The following is a 15,836-nucleotide window of genomic DNA, read 5'->3' on the forward strand; positions in this document are numbered from 1 at the left end:
TATTATATCAATTAACTACAAATTTATGACATCACTGCTGCTCACAGCAATACTTTTATAGGAAGACAATTTTTAATTTGATTATTTATACTGCAGCACAACATTTGACCTTTACTGGTTAATTAAGTATAATTGTAGTCAAATTATCAAATAAATATATCATGGATCAGTAAACCCATCTGACAAACATGTATGCAAATTTTTTGTATAAATTTGATAAATCAGGATTGGCTTCAATACACCTTCACACAAACATCAACATGTGTGCATCTTTACTGCCCTATTGACTTGAAAGGTGTTGATAGAAAATGCTGTTTATTAAATTTTTTTTATTACATTTAGGTTTTTGTACTTGTGTCAACATTTATTTTGTGACATGCAGAACCACTTATTTATACAAACTCCAATACCAAACCATGGATTTATAATGCAGAATCTTAACTAATATCTAATTACTAAGGACAGTTATTAGTTACTTTACAATAAATCATGTAGAACAGATCTTGTTGTCCATATTGATTATTGCATATTATGTTATTCCAGACATATATTTATAATATAATATAAATTAATATATAAATATATATATATATATATATATATATATATATATATTTATATATAATTTATATCACATTCACTACATACTCAGACACATCCCCACATGAGTGCATGCATATACTGAATTTGTTATACAATATTTATTTAAATCTTGGTTAATTGCCCCAAAGCTAGTTGGCAGTTAGCTGTGGTCCAACACCACACTAGTGACATTGTCAAATGGGGAGGATGTAATGTCAGACTCCTCAGCTGGTACCAAAGACGACATGTCCACAGCTGACAAAGACACAGTGTCTTCCTGTGTTCGAATGTTGCCTGTTGTTCCTGGCAGATGCCACAGCAGACCATGAGACGGACAGATGGAAAACACTTTGGAAGTGAACCACACCTGGACTGTTGTTCCATCTACCTATATGATACAAGAGATAGCTTAGTCGTGTTTGTTTATTTATTTTAATACATACATGACATTTCACAGCTTTACCAGGTAAGTATGTCAGATAAGTGCATACTGATATTATTTCCATTGCTATTCTTTCAGCTATTTCAGCTAGGTATTTCTTCAGGTAAGTGTAAACTGATTTTGTTGTGTCAGCTATACCATCTAAGTGTAATAATTTAATTTTTCACAGAGCCTTTTTCAGGTATGTATTTCAGGTAGGTCTATATTATTTAGACAAATAAATATTATTCTAGATTATTCAGGTATTTTAGGATAACTCGATCATGTGTTAATATTTAAAGAAAAGTATGCCTTTTCTCTTAATAGAATTGTGCATTTTAACATCAGGGAGGTGACACTAGCTAACTCTGTTTTTAATATTTATATGAGGGCTAACTGAAAAGGAAAAACTTTAACATTGTTTATATCTATGGCATTGAATGACCTGTGCATCAATGGTGCCGTTTTCTACAAACCAAAACAAATCTTAAAAGTCATAGAAGCCAAATAGGCAGAATATAACAACTAATTTAAACAAAGAAACAAAATCTGATTAAGCAGTGACAACATTCACCTTGTCTGTAGCATGTGTCCTCCAGTTGCAACAAGGACAGACATGCTGGAAAAACTATAACTTCTGAGACAGCCTATCACCGTTCAGCAGGTAAATGTAACTGGGAAACGCTGAGGACGAGTGACAGGCCGCCAACAAAACCCTGCAGAGAAGGATACCATAAAGAATGCCTTGTCAGACCTGAGGAGGGGTGAAGTGCACTTAACCTCTCCGTTCAGCCAAGTACCTCTCTCATATTCATGTTGTTTATCAAGTCCAGAATTGGACGACTATTTTAGCCATTGCCCTTGTCGAAGTTCCTTTGGTTTAATTAATTTTGCTTTTAGATTTTAGTTTGTTTTTGTTTGCAGTGCATTTAGACCTATGGCATCAGACAGTTTGGCCATTTGGTCTGGATGGACAAAGGCTAGTTAGTAATGACATTGTCTGCATCTACGCACTTGCCTTCTTCCTGACCACACTTTCCTGACAGGGCACAGAGGAGCAGGAGGAGTTTTGGAGGACCACCCTGTCCCACCCTGCTAGGCTCTGCACTGCAAAAGACTTTTAGCTTGGACTCCTTTCACATCTATTTTTAATAAACTGCATCTTTTATCTCAACCTACTGGTGTGTTGACTGATTGGTGCTCCTAAGTGGAACTGGCTGTGGGATCTACCACTGCTACCCTGTGACATAAAAACCGGCTTATACTTGAGTGCAGTGGTAATGGTATTCAGACCGACATCAAATGACTCTGGAGTAGATAAGGGTTTTCATCAGCTTTAGTTGATTCAGACTCTGTGGAAACCTAGGTATGCATGCTGATTTTACCCAGACTGCCCAATAACTGTTGAAGTTCACTTTTTCCTAAGAGAAATACACATCTTCCAAGTGTAACATCCCACATGGAGGTTCTGAAACTGACTACTAGAGAAAAACAAAATTAGAGCCATTCCACCAAATGGGTGCAATTTCCATCCCCAGGAGATTATATGTATAAATATGCATTAAAATAAACTGTAAGATGTGGCTTTTTTCCATGCACTCTGCTAGCTCTGCTAAAACCGTAGTCCTGTTATTTTCAGTCTTCTTTCTCATATGAAGAGTAACAGGACATTACATGTAAACATTCAATTTGAACATGTGACTAACTATTTCTTTAAAATAAACACTTTTTTGGCGGCAAAACAAAAGAATTAGTTGACAAGCATTTAAACAGACTTTTTACATGTTACATGAGTTTTGGTAACAGGACTGAAAAATATGGAACCACCTTTGTCTTAAAAGCAATGTAAAAAATTAAATAAAATTACTTAAGATTGACCAATGTACATTTTGAGTAGTTAAATATGTGTTACAATATTTAGTTTTGTAATATACATTAAAAATTTATTCAATTTTGTGGACTTACCATTGAAATGGGACCTAGTGGAATGACTGATTAGACTGTTTTTTAAACCTGTTGTCAAGACAGCTTGAGACTGTCAGTGCTTTAATGTGCAATGTACAATTGATACTTAACAAGAAAGTTTGGGGAGGGTTGTGCATGCAGCGGTATCCGTGTTTCTATCCATTTGTTGAGCCTTTCGCATCAGCAGAAATAAGGGAGTTACAACTTTCCCATTCACACTTTTCTGCTTTAACCACACCCACCTCACACAATTGTTCTCAAATGCTCCACGAAAGCAAAGTTCTGCTTGGCTGTTGTGTTAAAGAAGCCACAAAAAATCCCAAACAGACATAAGAACAAAATGATGCAATATTTTTTTTTTTTTTTTTTTTTTGCAGCCTTGAGAACAAGAACAAAATCCTCTGGTTATCGCAGAGTCTGGAAGAAGTTTAAGGGACTGGTAAGAAGTGGTGGGCGGATCAATCCAAATATTGATACCAACAATTCTAGTCTGATAACATCAGTACTTTAATGTAAGGCTCAAAAACTATCAGAATCTTAATGAATAAGGAGGATAAAGTGGCTTTAGGTGGCTTCAGTTCACCTCTGTGACCCGCAAGCCCAAAATCTTCCTCTCTCGCCAAGATAATTTTTGTGTATTTATGGTGAACAAACTTTGTTGTTTAAGTGTTGTTTATTAATTTTAAAAATGAATACATTAATTCCACAGATTAATCTCTTTGCATTAACTTGTAAATTTTGACAGCCCTATTAAAAAGTGTCAGTATTGACGATACTAGCCTTTAATTGACTTGGTATCAGGTCAAGACAAATCTTGCAGTATTGCACACCCCTACTGGTAAGTTTTAACCCTCTGCACTGATAATAAACTCACATTTACAGGAAATGGAAAAGGATTTAACTGGTTTGTAGTGGGTGTACATGTATTTAAAGAAATGCGTAAACATTGTTGTTTTGGTGTAAACATGTAGAGTTAAGTTCACCGGCTTTGGATTTTTTAAATCAGGTTCAAATAAGTTGCCTCATGTAACTGTCAGAAAAGAAAACACACCTCTCCTCCCATGTTTCATATTAGTTGCAATTATCCATGCACTTATTTTCATATCTGCATTGTTAGCACAGGTCTGTTGTATTGTAGGCAGCCTGCTTTACACCATTCATGAAAATCTTTTTCTCCAGTGTAGGACTTAGCATGCAGAAATGTTTTGGTTATTACTGTGCACGAGTAGGTAGGTCTTAGGAGCCAACATGTTCAGTGGACAAATGACTATTAGATGACAGACCTGCATCTCTTGGACAGCGATTTAATGCAGCATCTGAGTGTTTCTCTGCCGTCACCTGGCCTACAGCTTTGCAGGCAGAAGGCATCCGGTGACAGGAAATCGTTACCAGGTCATGAATAATGATTCTGATTTAAGGCTTAAATTGTGCTCTGTAAAGAGCAGTTTGATCAATATTGTTCCTTTAAGAGTTTAAATGAAGACACATCCGTTTTATCCACTTTCCTTTACTGTATCAAACATGTATGTATGATACTATGAATACCAGTGTGTGATGTAAACAAATATGCTTTTTTGGTTTTTCTTTTCTTTATTTTTTATGAAAATGTTAATAAAACATCTTAAAACTAAAAAAAGAGAGGCAGATGAAGGGATGCAGTCATCATGCCTATTGCCTATTGTAAAAGCCTGTGGGGCAATGCCATGATCTAAGGTTGCTGCAGTTAGTCAGGTCAGCAACATTATATGCCCAAAGAATGAGATAAGATGACTACTTCCATCAGTGGATTTTTTTTCTTCTCTGATGGCACAGATTCAAAGATGACTGCCGTGATTCATTGGGCTCATGTCGGAAAGAGTGTTTTAGGCAGCATGAGACATCATTTTCACACATGGATTGGCCAACACCGAGTCCAGACTTGAACCCGGGATGTGCTGGAGAAGTCTTTGTGCAGTGGTCAGACTTTCCCATCATCGATACAAAATCTTAATAAAAAATTGATGCAACACTGGATGGAAAAGAAATCTTGTGACTTTGCAAAAGCTTATTGAAGCAATGCCACAGAAAATGCATGAAAGTCAAAGCTTGAGTGGGTCCAACAAAATATTAGAGAGTGAGCTTTTTTTTTCCCCAGGCAGTGTAGCTTACGATATAGTCATACTCATTCAACTGTTCAGTGTAGTGGTAGACAAAGCTTAACAGAAGGTATGACTTTTTTTTTTTTTTTTTTTTTTTTAAGTAAACTGTTTTCTCATAAAAACCAAATGTGGTTTTGCAATTTCAGTGTAGTGTGGTGTATCATATAAAGTGCCTGCGGCTTTTTTACATGAAGTTTGTGAGCATGACAATAAATACATGTAATGAATATGTTATTCCAATCTAACTTATCATCACATCAAAGGGATCAATATATTGTTTCTGACTTTAGCCCCACCAGGCACAAACTCAACCAGAAACCGTCCATCTGACTGTGTCATCAGTAGTTAATGTGGCTTTACACTAGCAATGACAGCCTGTCAAGATCCTGATTTTAGCAACTATGGGGCACCAGAGTTTGGGAGGAAGATGAGCAAACAAAACAAAACATTCCCATCACGTAGCAACACCCTGCCAAGGCCATCAATAACAATCTCACCAGCTAAAATGCTATAAGGCTTTAAATCTTTGTCCAACGGGTCTTTCAATTACTGCATGGGTCTAAAGGCTCATCATCACACATGGATTGAATGGCCATGCTTAGGGCATAAATAAAAGCAAGACCAAAGATGTATCTTATCCCTAGGGCAAAAAAGGGGTGCTATGTTGCAAATTATCTTTTCTTTTAACCCCTCGTTTTAAATGTGATCCTATAAGTTTCCATTATAAATAGCTCATAAGCACTGACTTATTTAGTAGTCATACTTTAAAATAGAATGTACATATTTCCTCATTTACTTTTTAACTTTTCTGTGTATTCTTTACATATTTTTTATCATTTAACATTATTTATAATGAATATGTGAATTATATGAATATGAATTATAATGAAAACTAATCTACTTATATTTTATGTCGTCATGCAATTAATGCAAAAATATTTATTTGTGCTATTTTGCTCAGCCTCAGGGGTGGCCTCTTGTTCTTAGCCTGTTGTGTTGCCCTCTTTTGTCTTGGCAAACCTTGTTTCTGTGTGCTGTTTTGTTCTGGTCATTCATTGTGACTTGGACATTTGCCGTACAAATCCAATGAACCCCTTCAGAGTCATGGAGAGACCTCAGAGTAATGGAAAACTAAGTGTTCTGGTTTGCTGGCTTTGGAAATGGCTTGTTCATCACCGCAGGGATCAAGGGTGGTGGGGGTTAATGAAAAACAAGGTGAAAATGCGTTATCTGTTTGTGACACAGACCTTTCCAAGCCTCAATAAAATAACCCACTGAATCAACATTATGCTGTGAATATATCTGCTCTGCTCAAATAACACAACATAAAGACTACAGATTTTCACAATATAACTTTAAGATAGTAGAGACAGAGTCTTGAAAATACGCACATATTGGAGGCACATGACCTGAACAACACCTCAAACCTGCCACGTAATGTGCTGATCAGTTTCAGGAGGATGTTTAATGATAGACTTATACCACCACAGCTAAAGATCCCCCTGGCCTCTCCGTACCACTCTGTACCACTCTGACCTCTGACCTCTGTGTGACTATGGGCTCACTATAAAGCCATGAAGATTTTGTAACTGCAGAGTTTGTATTTGTAAATCAAGTTTGTTATCCTGCAAAAAAAAAAGAAAATAAAAAAGTTTGCGAATGTGCAAAATAAGATTTGCATGGTTGTAAAAGAGATAACAAGTTATTTTGCAAACATCCTGTTTCACAGCTGTGAAGCACAAAACTGAGTGCAAAACTCTGAAGTTGTGGTTGCAAATTTTGTCTGTCTTTTTACATCCATCTGATTGGATGGTGACTAATCACACTGTCCAATCAGAGAGCAGACAGCTTCCTGTCCTTCTGCAATGCTGCAGGTTTTTAAAGGGGAGTAGATCAATTTTAAAGACGGGTGATGGTGTGACCAGAGTGGTTTATTAAATGACACTGGGTGCGACAATCTCTGTAAAGAAATGCATGTGACCTGAAGTTTGTAACATTATCAGACAAAATGATATGATTGAGTCCGAGTTTGGAGCTGCAAAGTGAATGTGATAAACTGTTGGCTCTCCAGCAGTTCTGGAGATCCCACTTCTATTAGCATGTTCCATTTGATGTGTTCAGAGCTTTGTGCTACATTAGACACGTTGACTTTTTGCAAATTGCTATGAGTCATTTAACATTGCACCACAACCATACTGACAATGAACTAAGCTTTTTTAACCCTCATCACCACTTTATTTCTCAATTTCCTTGTGCTTATAGTACAATCAGGATAAGATGATTTAATGGTTAATTAAAAAGGCTCATTAGAACCTTACAAGCTAGAACTTAATAAGAGAAATTAGTTTCCGCTTTTTAAATGAGTTCCTGTCTTCCCAGGAGCTTGAATGGATGGCATCTGTTTTTTTATCAAAAAGGACACATGCAACACTCTGAGGCTCACTCATAGACCACATAATCTTAAAATTTCAATGTATATATACATAAAATGTGAGAAGCAGCATGCCAAATCTACTTCTCACTTTTTTTAAATGAAGTTCATTGGCTTTTGACCATTTGCAACAGCATTCCTCTATGCAAGGATGTAAAAAAACACAAAGCAAGAAAGTTAGATTGATATATAGCGCCCTCCAGTGTTAGAACTGTAAAATGCCTTCAATTTATAAATGATTGGGAAAAACCTGTTTTTCTTTTTCTGTTTCTTCTAAGAACAAATAATAAACTAAAATTAGAAACATTACTGGTGATCATTATAAAATATGCAAATGCAGCAATAACTTTTGGAGAATATACTGTTATGCTGAATCAAACCCAAGAACTTAATATTTGCTTAATGTTAGTATACAGGAGTAAGGGCCTCTGCACAATTCATTGGTCTGTGGTGAGGAGTAGGCAGTGGGAACAAACTGAACAGCTGTCTAAATGCACGAGTGGGTGTTTGGTGCCCATGTGTCTGATCACACAGGAAGGAAAGTGTTGTTCAAATTATTCAAGTTGATTCACTGGAGTGAAACTGTTCATGATGGCTAGAGCAAACATCTGCGAGAGAATTTGATCACAGAAGGAAACAGGGGTTCTGGTTTGTTACAATGCTGATTTCATCTAAATAGATTTTAGGCATTTCTTTTGGTCATATTATATTCACCACCTGCTCAAACATGCAACAAATGAGCACTATGAGCCCATCTTGCATATCACTAATCTCTACTTAAATTAAATTAAATTAAACTATTAATTTGACTGAAGTATTTTAAATTCCCAAAGTAGGAAATAGCCACTCCTGTCTGGTGTTGTTTTCTCTTTAAGACAGTGAGATAGGCTCGCTGTTACTCAAGCCAGTCATTTATGTAGCAGATAAATTGTCACACATTTGCAGCAGGCCTGGAAACTACAAGGTCTTAACTATGATTCAGAACTAGTTCACAGTCAGAATAGAGTGTGTTTGTGTGATAGCTCTAACTATCTCAAACATTTGAAAGACATATGAACAAGGAGGAAACCAGAAAACCACAGTGGGTGAAAAATGTGCCAAGAAAAGGAGTTTCTTCTGCTCTGTTACCAGCCTTCAGTTGCAAGGGGCTTTTTTTAGATTTGAGACATTTTTAAAGGCTGATACTTAAGAGTTTTACCAGCAAGCACATTTACATGTCCATATATATAAATACAACCAGATACAACCATAACACTCTTACCAACATTTTCCTAGTTTATTACCCACGTTATTGAACATATAACACACAAATGACTGATTATGATTTAATTATTGAATGTGGATCATTTAATTAATATATTTTTAAATGATTAATGTTGCTTATAGTGCACAAACATCCACTGAGTAGTTTTATAGAACGCAGAAAAGTGAAACTTGCCATTTACTTTACATAGAAAGAAAACAGCACTAAGGTTTAATAGTAGTGCAGTTTTGTCAGAAATGTGGCTGGCAGATATCCCCCTGCTGCTGTTATTTTCCACTTTTTGACACGGCCTGTATTGCTTTGATCCACTCCTTTCTTTCTTCAGCTGTTGCAGCTTGGAGGAAGTAGTGAGTTTCATCTGCAGTGATGATCTCAAAGAGGTTGCCATCAATGTCGTGCTTTTTTGCTGAAACCACGACAAGAAAAAGGAGAAAGGAGTTAAAATGGGTAAATTGAAGTGAAACTGTACTGACACACAAGTTATGCATCCTGTTGATATACAGCCTCACTCACCATCAGGAACATGCTCCACAGCTGTAACCACCGCTCCACGCAGATGAACTGAGCCCAGAGGGTCATCAACCTGACATACAGAGTGATGACAAAAGATAAAGTTTTTCTCATTTCTAATTTGTTTTCAACAAGTGCAGGTTTGTCCAAGTTAGCTTTTCTACCTTTGAAGGATCATAGTAGTGCATGTAAGCAGGGTCGTCTCGCACTATAAACTTTCGCACCTTCCAGTTTTTTCTTCTGTGTCCCTGTGTTGAAACATGATATTAATATGAAAACACATAATCATAAACATGGTCTTGCTAAAGTCATATCAAATGTGAAGCAGACTTCCTCTTTTTTCCGCGTGTTAATGGTACAAGACAACAAAGAGCAATGGCTTCTGATCAGGAGGCCTTTTCTTTTTTTTCCCATTATCTGTGCAATCAGAGGTTCCCAACCAATTTTCTCCCCATACTAAAAGCCATGGACCCCCTTTCCCACCCCGAGCTAAAACCATGGTTTGTTTTATGCTTTAAAAAACAAGATTCTCATCATAAATAATGTAGTCTGACTAAGTCCTGTCCTTCGATAAAGCCAAAGTTGAATTAACAACATATAGCCCAAGTTTGTTTTTCCTTAAAATAGGGCCAATGTGTGGACATTAAACACAATGGCTCTTAATGTTCAATTGTGCTCTTTGGAGGACCCCCTTGGGAGGTCCCCGACCCCAGGTTGGGAACCACTGTTGTAGATTAAGTAAGGATGCCTGTTTTGGTAAGGATGTTGCTGTGACTTTCACCTGTTTAAGCAAACAGCCCTGTTTTATGATGTTTCCTCTGAATTCTTCCTTCACAAGCACATCTTCATCACTGGAGTAGCCTTCACAAAAGAACCCGCTGTCAGCCTGAAAGTACAGTCATGCATACAATTATTACCCATACTTTTTACACATATCGTTTTTCCTCATTCGTTCTAACTATTGTACTGATGTTAACTTTCCTACTGTGGTTTTTCTGACAAATGCCAAACTTTCATTTCCATAAAGGCAATATTTCCCTTAATAGTAGTTTTTGTTTCACTGTGCTTACAAAGTAGTAAAGCGCTTTGGTATCATCTAAGAACGATGTTTGCTCTCCACTCTCTGCTCTCTCTTTTGAAATGTCGCCTGCAGGCTGGAGAAATCCCTCATTCAGAAGCCCTGTTCCTAACATGAGGGCCTCAGGGCTATTTCTTGCTTTCCCCTGGGAAACCAGCCACTCTATAACAGTTGCACCTGTGCAAAAATAGAGAAGCATTGAAAAATTGGAAGGTTAAACAAAGAAAGCAAACTTCCTCCACAAAAAAAAAAAAAAAAAACAAGCTTGTTATACCGGTGAAGCAGTGGTTGAATACTCGATTCTCTTGCTGCAGTTGTTGCTCTCTGACTCCATTATCCGGGTCTTTCATCAGCATGTAAATCTCACTGAGAAGACAAAATGTAAGCAAGGTCAATATGGCTTGTTCAGAAATAGTCAAATAAGAGTTAAACATGGGCTTGTCAAATTCATGTGTTGAACTTGTGTGAAACTTGCATCAAATTGTGTTATTTTATCTGTTATGCTGTAAGCAAGACCAGCTAGCAAGAACACCAAAAACACAAATGCTATGAAACTGGTATTAACATGTGTCAGTTGTTAAAAAAAAACAACAAAAAAAAAAAAAACAAAACAAAAGAAAAGTAAAAATAATAATAGTATTCCTCAAATAACTGGAAGATTTCACAGAACTTACTTCAGGTTGATTGTGTCAGGCAGGCGAATGGAGCGTCGTGTGGACTTTCTGGCAAACTTTTTCCCACCATTCAGGCAGGTAATAGCTCTCTTGATGTCCTTTACCCAGGATTCCCTCTCCTCTATGTGTGAGGCTTGGAAAAAGTGATCTTGATTTTTCTCAGTGGTAATCTTGAAGACCAGCTAAACCAAACATGCTCAGTTAGTTACATCTTTATATCCAGTGTTCTCCAGAGAGTTTCCCTCAGATATAACAAAATTCACCATCTAAAGGAGCTACTGAAGGAAAATGACAAAAATAGCAATTAAAATTTGATTGTAAGCTGTTATTTCATATTTTTCATATTATCTTGATTCCCGATTATTATTATAGGGCTAATCCTTCAGTAAAATTCTAATTCATTCTTGACTGTTGTGCTTGACTGTTTCTTACCATCCTTTTGCTGAAATCCTGACAGGGGCTGAGGAGTTTGGCTCCCTTCAGTGGGATCATTCCTTTCGGTGAACGGTCTGTTTTCTTTTTATAGAAATCCACCCCATCATCTGACAACACCACCCACACTGCCCTCCAGGAGTTCAACACTGTACCCTGCAGATCAATAAGACAACAGACAGCCTTAAGCAAAAGTTCAAAGGAAGTGTATGCTGTAAATTTACTGAACACTTTGATTTATGCCTAGCAAGTCACATCACTAGCAACCTTTGCTTACTGCTCTCCTCATCTTCTCCTCTTTCCAAATATAACCACCAGGAGAAGCACCATGTATGCAACACTTAAACATGAATTGCTCCTCTACTGAGCTGTGTTTTGTTTTCTGTTTTATTTGCTGACTTTGGCAACCCCAAGATGCGGAGATTCTGCAAGCTGCTGTCTGATAAGTGGAACTGGTTGTGGATATGCAATGTTTTTTGTGGTTTTTCTCTTGTGTTGGGCTGTCTGCATTCATTGATTTAAATTATGAAGCTGACCTTTTAACAGAAATATGACCCAAAGCATCCTGCCAAGAACAGCTTAGTTGAAGAAAACTAAGGGTTATGCAGTGCCCTGGCCAAGGCCAACCCTGGATTTAAATCTCATTGTTGTGAAGTTATTTGAATTATAGGAAGTTTGTTTAGAAAACCCCTCAAATATAAAAGGCCACCTCTAGTAGAACCCCCCCCCCCCCCGAAAACTCATGTGTGTCCCTTTAAATGGAACATTTTAAAGTTTTGTAAGAAAAAAAGAGCTCTTGTGACCTCAAAAGTGTAAGACATGACACTATGTGTTCTTCCTCATTCAGTGTCTATGAATATGTTCATTTCACCCTCCCACATCTTCACCCACCAGCAAAGATGCTTACTCTGCTAAGCAATGACCAGTTTTAATAATAATATAATGTTGCAAGGATCAGTTAAAATAATTTAATGAATAAATCTGAAAAAAGAAAGGGAATTCTCAAGTAACAGTCTGTATGGTGCCTTGCTTTACATTGTTTCTATCACATTCTCCATCTAACTTGTGCTAACTTCTTTTTAACTTCTCATTTTATCTGTTCCAACAGCAAATTAGAATGTCCCCACTCCACAAATAGCCACAACTGGTTTGCACTGGTTTTCCATATAGAACTAGCTGTTCTCACTTTTATAAAACAGTCTTTTGTTTTTCGTATACTTTTAAATTGTTGCTCTGTAGATTTGTGTTTTGTTGATTAAACAATTACCTATATCAAATTTATCCACAGGTTGGTTATAACACATTTATTTGTGGCTAGTTTCCCACAAAGATTAATGTCTTTTTTCCTTCAAATAAATAGCAAATAATTTAACTTTTTAAGGTGTCCAACTGAATTTCACACCAGCAGGATGCATGCTTTAGTGTAGCTTCAATAACCAAATTGAGTGTGGTGTAAGTGAAAACCCACAATCTCCAGTGAACCAGCACATGTTATGTTATGAGCATACCATCTTTGGTCATAACCATTAAGGTGAGAGATATGTAATCAAAATGATCAGCTTACTGCCATGTACTCTGAAATAGGCCCTAAAAAAGGTTAATAAGAAAAAAAAAAAACCAAAAAAAAAAAAATATACTTGTAGACAAGGTAATAAAATTATGTCTGACAACACCAAATTCAAACCAAGAGAAAGCCAAGAAAACACAAGCAGTTACATCTTATAAATGTGCCTCTAGTGGACGGGTTAGATGTCTCCAGAGAGAAGAAAGTCTTGGCTAAAAGTAAAAAAACAAAAGAAAAAGAAAAAGAAAAGACGTTTTTTTTTTCTTTTATTATTTATTTATTTATTTGAATTACCCCCACTAGTTAAGCATAATGCTATTTGATATACAATTCCCAAATATTGTTTCAACTAATCATTTATTGTTTCACTCTTGATTCTGAAGAGAAATAGGAACTTGGTTTCTGTTTCAGCTAGAGAACAGAAGTGTGCATTTATGTGTTGCAACGTTGAAGTGACAGCCTGTTCCTGTCTCTAAATGTTGGTTCATTCGGTTACGACATATATCTTTGTCATCTCAGTTAGTCCCCTTTATTGTTTTGTTACAACTTTAGATGTTTGTATATTTGAATATTTCTAACATGTGTCTATTTTTTTATTTTTACTCTTTCAGGGGACATTCACTTGTGGTTTAAACTCAAATAGTTCTAGCTTGAGTTGCACCTATGTCACCATCTTTGTAATGCTTTTATATAACTTGTGTGCAGTACTTTTTCTGCAATGCAGCTACAAAGAGTGTGTTTCTTCAAAAACAAACCTTTTCTTCTAAGATTCCATATTACTTAAAAGTTTGGAGACATTTTCTAATTAAATCCAATGTGAAAGTGTCTCCAAACTTTAGACTACTTAAGATATAAATATTGTTCTAATATTATTAAATTTTGCTTATCAGTAGGAAACATGTAAAGAGGTTTAGTAAAATGTAAAACGGCGTGTTAGTATCTTTAATGAAGATAGTCTTACCTTTTTCACCAGATATCCCTCTCTGATCTCTTGTGGCTCCATTGTTGGGCTCTGAAATGCTGTCGACTGCAACTTGTCACTTTTTAATGAGTGTCAAAAACATTTCTCACCAAATTTAGTCTGTCTCTCTATTTGTCACTCACTCGGTGCGCGTATGGGTTGTTCTCTACACTTCTGTCAAAACCACAAGCTCACACAGAGACGAGCAGGAAGTTGTGCTGTTAGGTGTGATCATGATGACTGGTCAACAACCTTCCTGTTGTCTAAGATATTATTAACGACAGTTGGTGGTTAGTTGGTTCCTATTACCTTTTACCTTTTTAGGTAGTACATTTTTGTGAAATACTTGACCAAAACATTTTACTTCAGTCACAGTAAAACTGGAATGAAACAGAATGGAGCACAAAGTAACTTATGATGAAAGTGCTCCAACTTTGGCCACTTCCACATCTAAATTAAACTTAATTTTCGACTATGTCACGAAGTTTTATTACCTATCTCTTATTATACAATGCCAATACTTAACACACAATATACAAAACGTGTTCAGCCAAATAGATCGAGGGTATTGTTTATAAAAATGCACTTGGTGAGAACCTCAAAAAAACCAAAAAAATAAATAAAATAAAATAAAATCTTTGTGTCTTGTGTCTTAGGAAGAAACACAGGCAATGCCTAAATATCCACATATTGAAATCACTATATAAAGATATGGTACTGGAACAGTACAGAAAGGTGGAGTAATACTAGTCATCAAACCTGATGATTGACACTGCTAACACATACCAATGTATGCTGAATATGATTGATATTTAGGCCCGAGCACCGAAGGCGGTGCGAAGGCCTATTGTAATGCAAGCGTTTATTCTTCTTCTTATTATTATTCGTCCGTCAAATGAATTGCATTTTTGGGGGTCTCAACATACCCCAAAACTCACCAAATTTTGCGTACCCCCCCATTCGAATGTGAAAAATTTCATATTTTGGGGTGCTCGGGACTATTTGGGCAAAATGTAACAAGAGCGCCACCTATTTATAGTGCCCCGCCAGTGCATGTCGTCAATCTTCATGAAAATCAGTGCACTTGTTCCAAATGCTCGGGCGAACAAAAAATCCTCTTGGAGTAGTGCTCTAAAAAAAACAGGAAGTCGGCCATTTTGGGTCAAAGTCGCCATTTTGGCGTTTTACTGACCTCGCATTTGAACGAACTCCTCCTAGAGATATTATCGTATTGACACCAAAATGGCTGAGGATGTTCAGAAGGCATGTGTGATCAAAAGTTATGCAAAACTCTCTCAAAGGAGTAACGGCGTACAGGGGGCGTGGCCTCAAAGTTTGATGTCTCGCCATGAAACACGATATTGAAATAACTCCCACATAAAACAACATTTCTGAACCAAAACGGCCACGTATGATACTAGTCCCATCCTCAAGACATCTACATGGTCATTATTGGATTATGAATAGGCCACGCCCCCTGGTGACAGGAAGTCATGTTTTTTACTCGAAGACCCACTTCTCTGACGTTTTGAACACAACCGGGGTCAAACTGCATCAGACACCTGAAAACAAGTTGGGGATGATATCCGGTGAAGACTGTTGCTCTACGCTGCAAGGCGAGACCGTGGCGCCATGGCGAACTTCGATAAGACGCCATGACATCATAAATCAGTATAACTCCCTCATTTTTCACCCAATCACCATCAAACTCACAGGGCTTAGTCATGGTCCGGTCCCGAACAGACCCATATGACCACTTCCGGTCTAGCCCTAAGCCCCGCCCACTTTCAACAGGAAGTGCTTTTTTGCAGTTGTC

At 37.0% G+C, this 15,836-nt stretch overlaps 1 protein-coding gene across 1 annotated transcript; it reads right to left on the reverse strand.

The window, feature by feature from the left end:
- Nucleotides 1-7,010: 7,010 nt before the first annotated feature.
- plek (pleckstrin) lies at nucleotides 7,011-14,247 on the reverse strand. Its single transcript, XM_042009506.1, has 9 exons — nucleotides 14,021-14,247; nucleotides 11,496-11,651; nucleotides 11,064-11,245; nucleotides 10,664-10,755; nucleotides 10,382-10,566; nucleotides 10,093-10,197; nucleotides 9,476-9,559; nucleotides 9,315-9,384; nucleotides 7,011-9,207 (listed from the first exon to the last, which is right to left on the reverse strand). The coding sequence occupies exons 1-9, from the start codon at nucleotides 14,060-14,062 to the stop codon at nucleotides 9,068-9,070; spliced, it is 1,056 nt and encodes a 351-aa protein (XP_041865440.1). The 5' UTR covers nucleotides 14,063-14,247; the 3' UTR covers nucleotides 7,011-9,067.
- Nucleotides 14,248-15,836: the final 1,589 nt, after the last annotated feature.

This window comes from Melanotaenia boesemani, chromosome 16 (genome assembly GCF_017639745.1).
Source record: "Melanotaenia boesemani isolate fMelBoe1 chromosome 16, fMelBoe1.pri, whole genome shotgun sequence".
NCBI lineage: Eukaryota > Metazoa > Chordata > Actinopteri > Atheriniformes > Melanotaeniidae > Melanotaenia > Melanotaenia boesemani.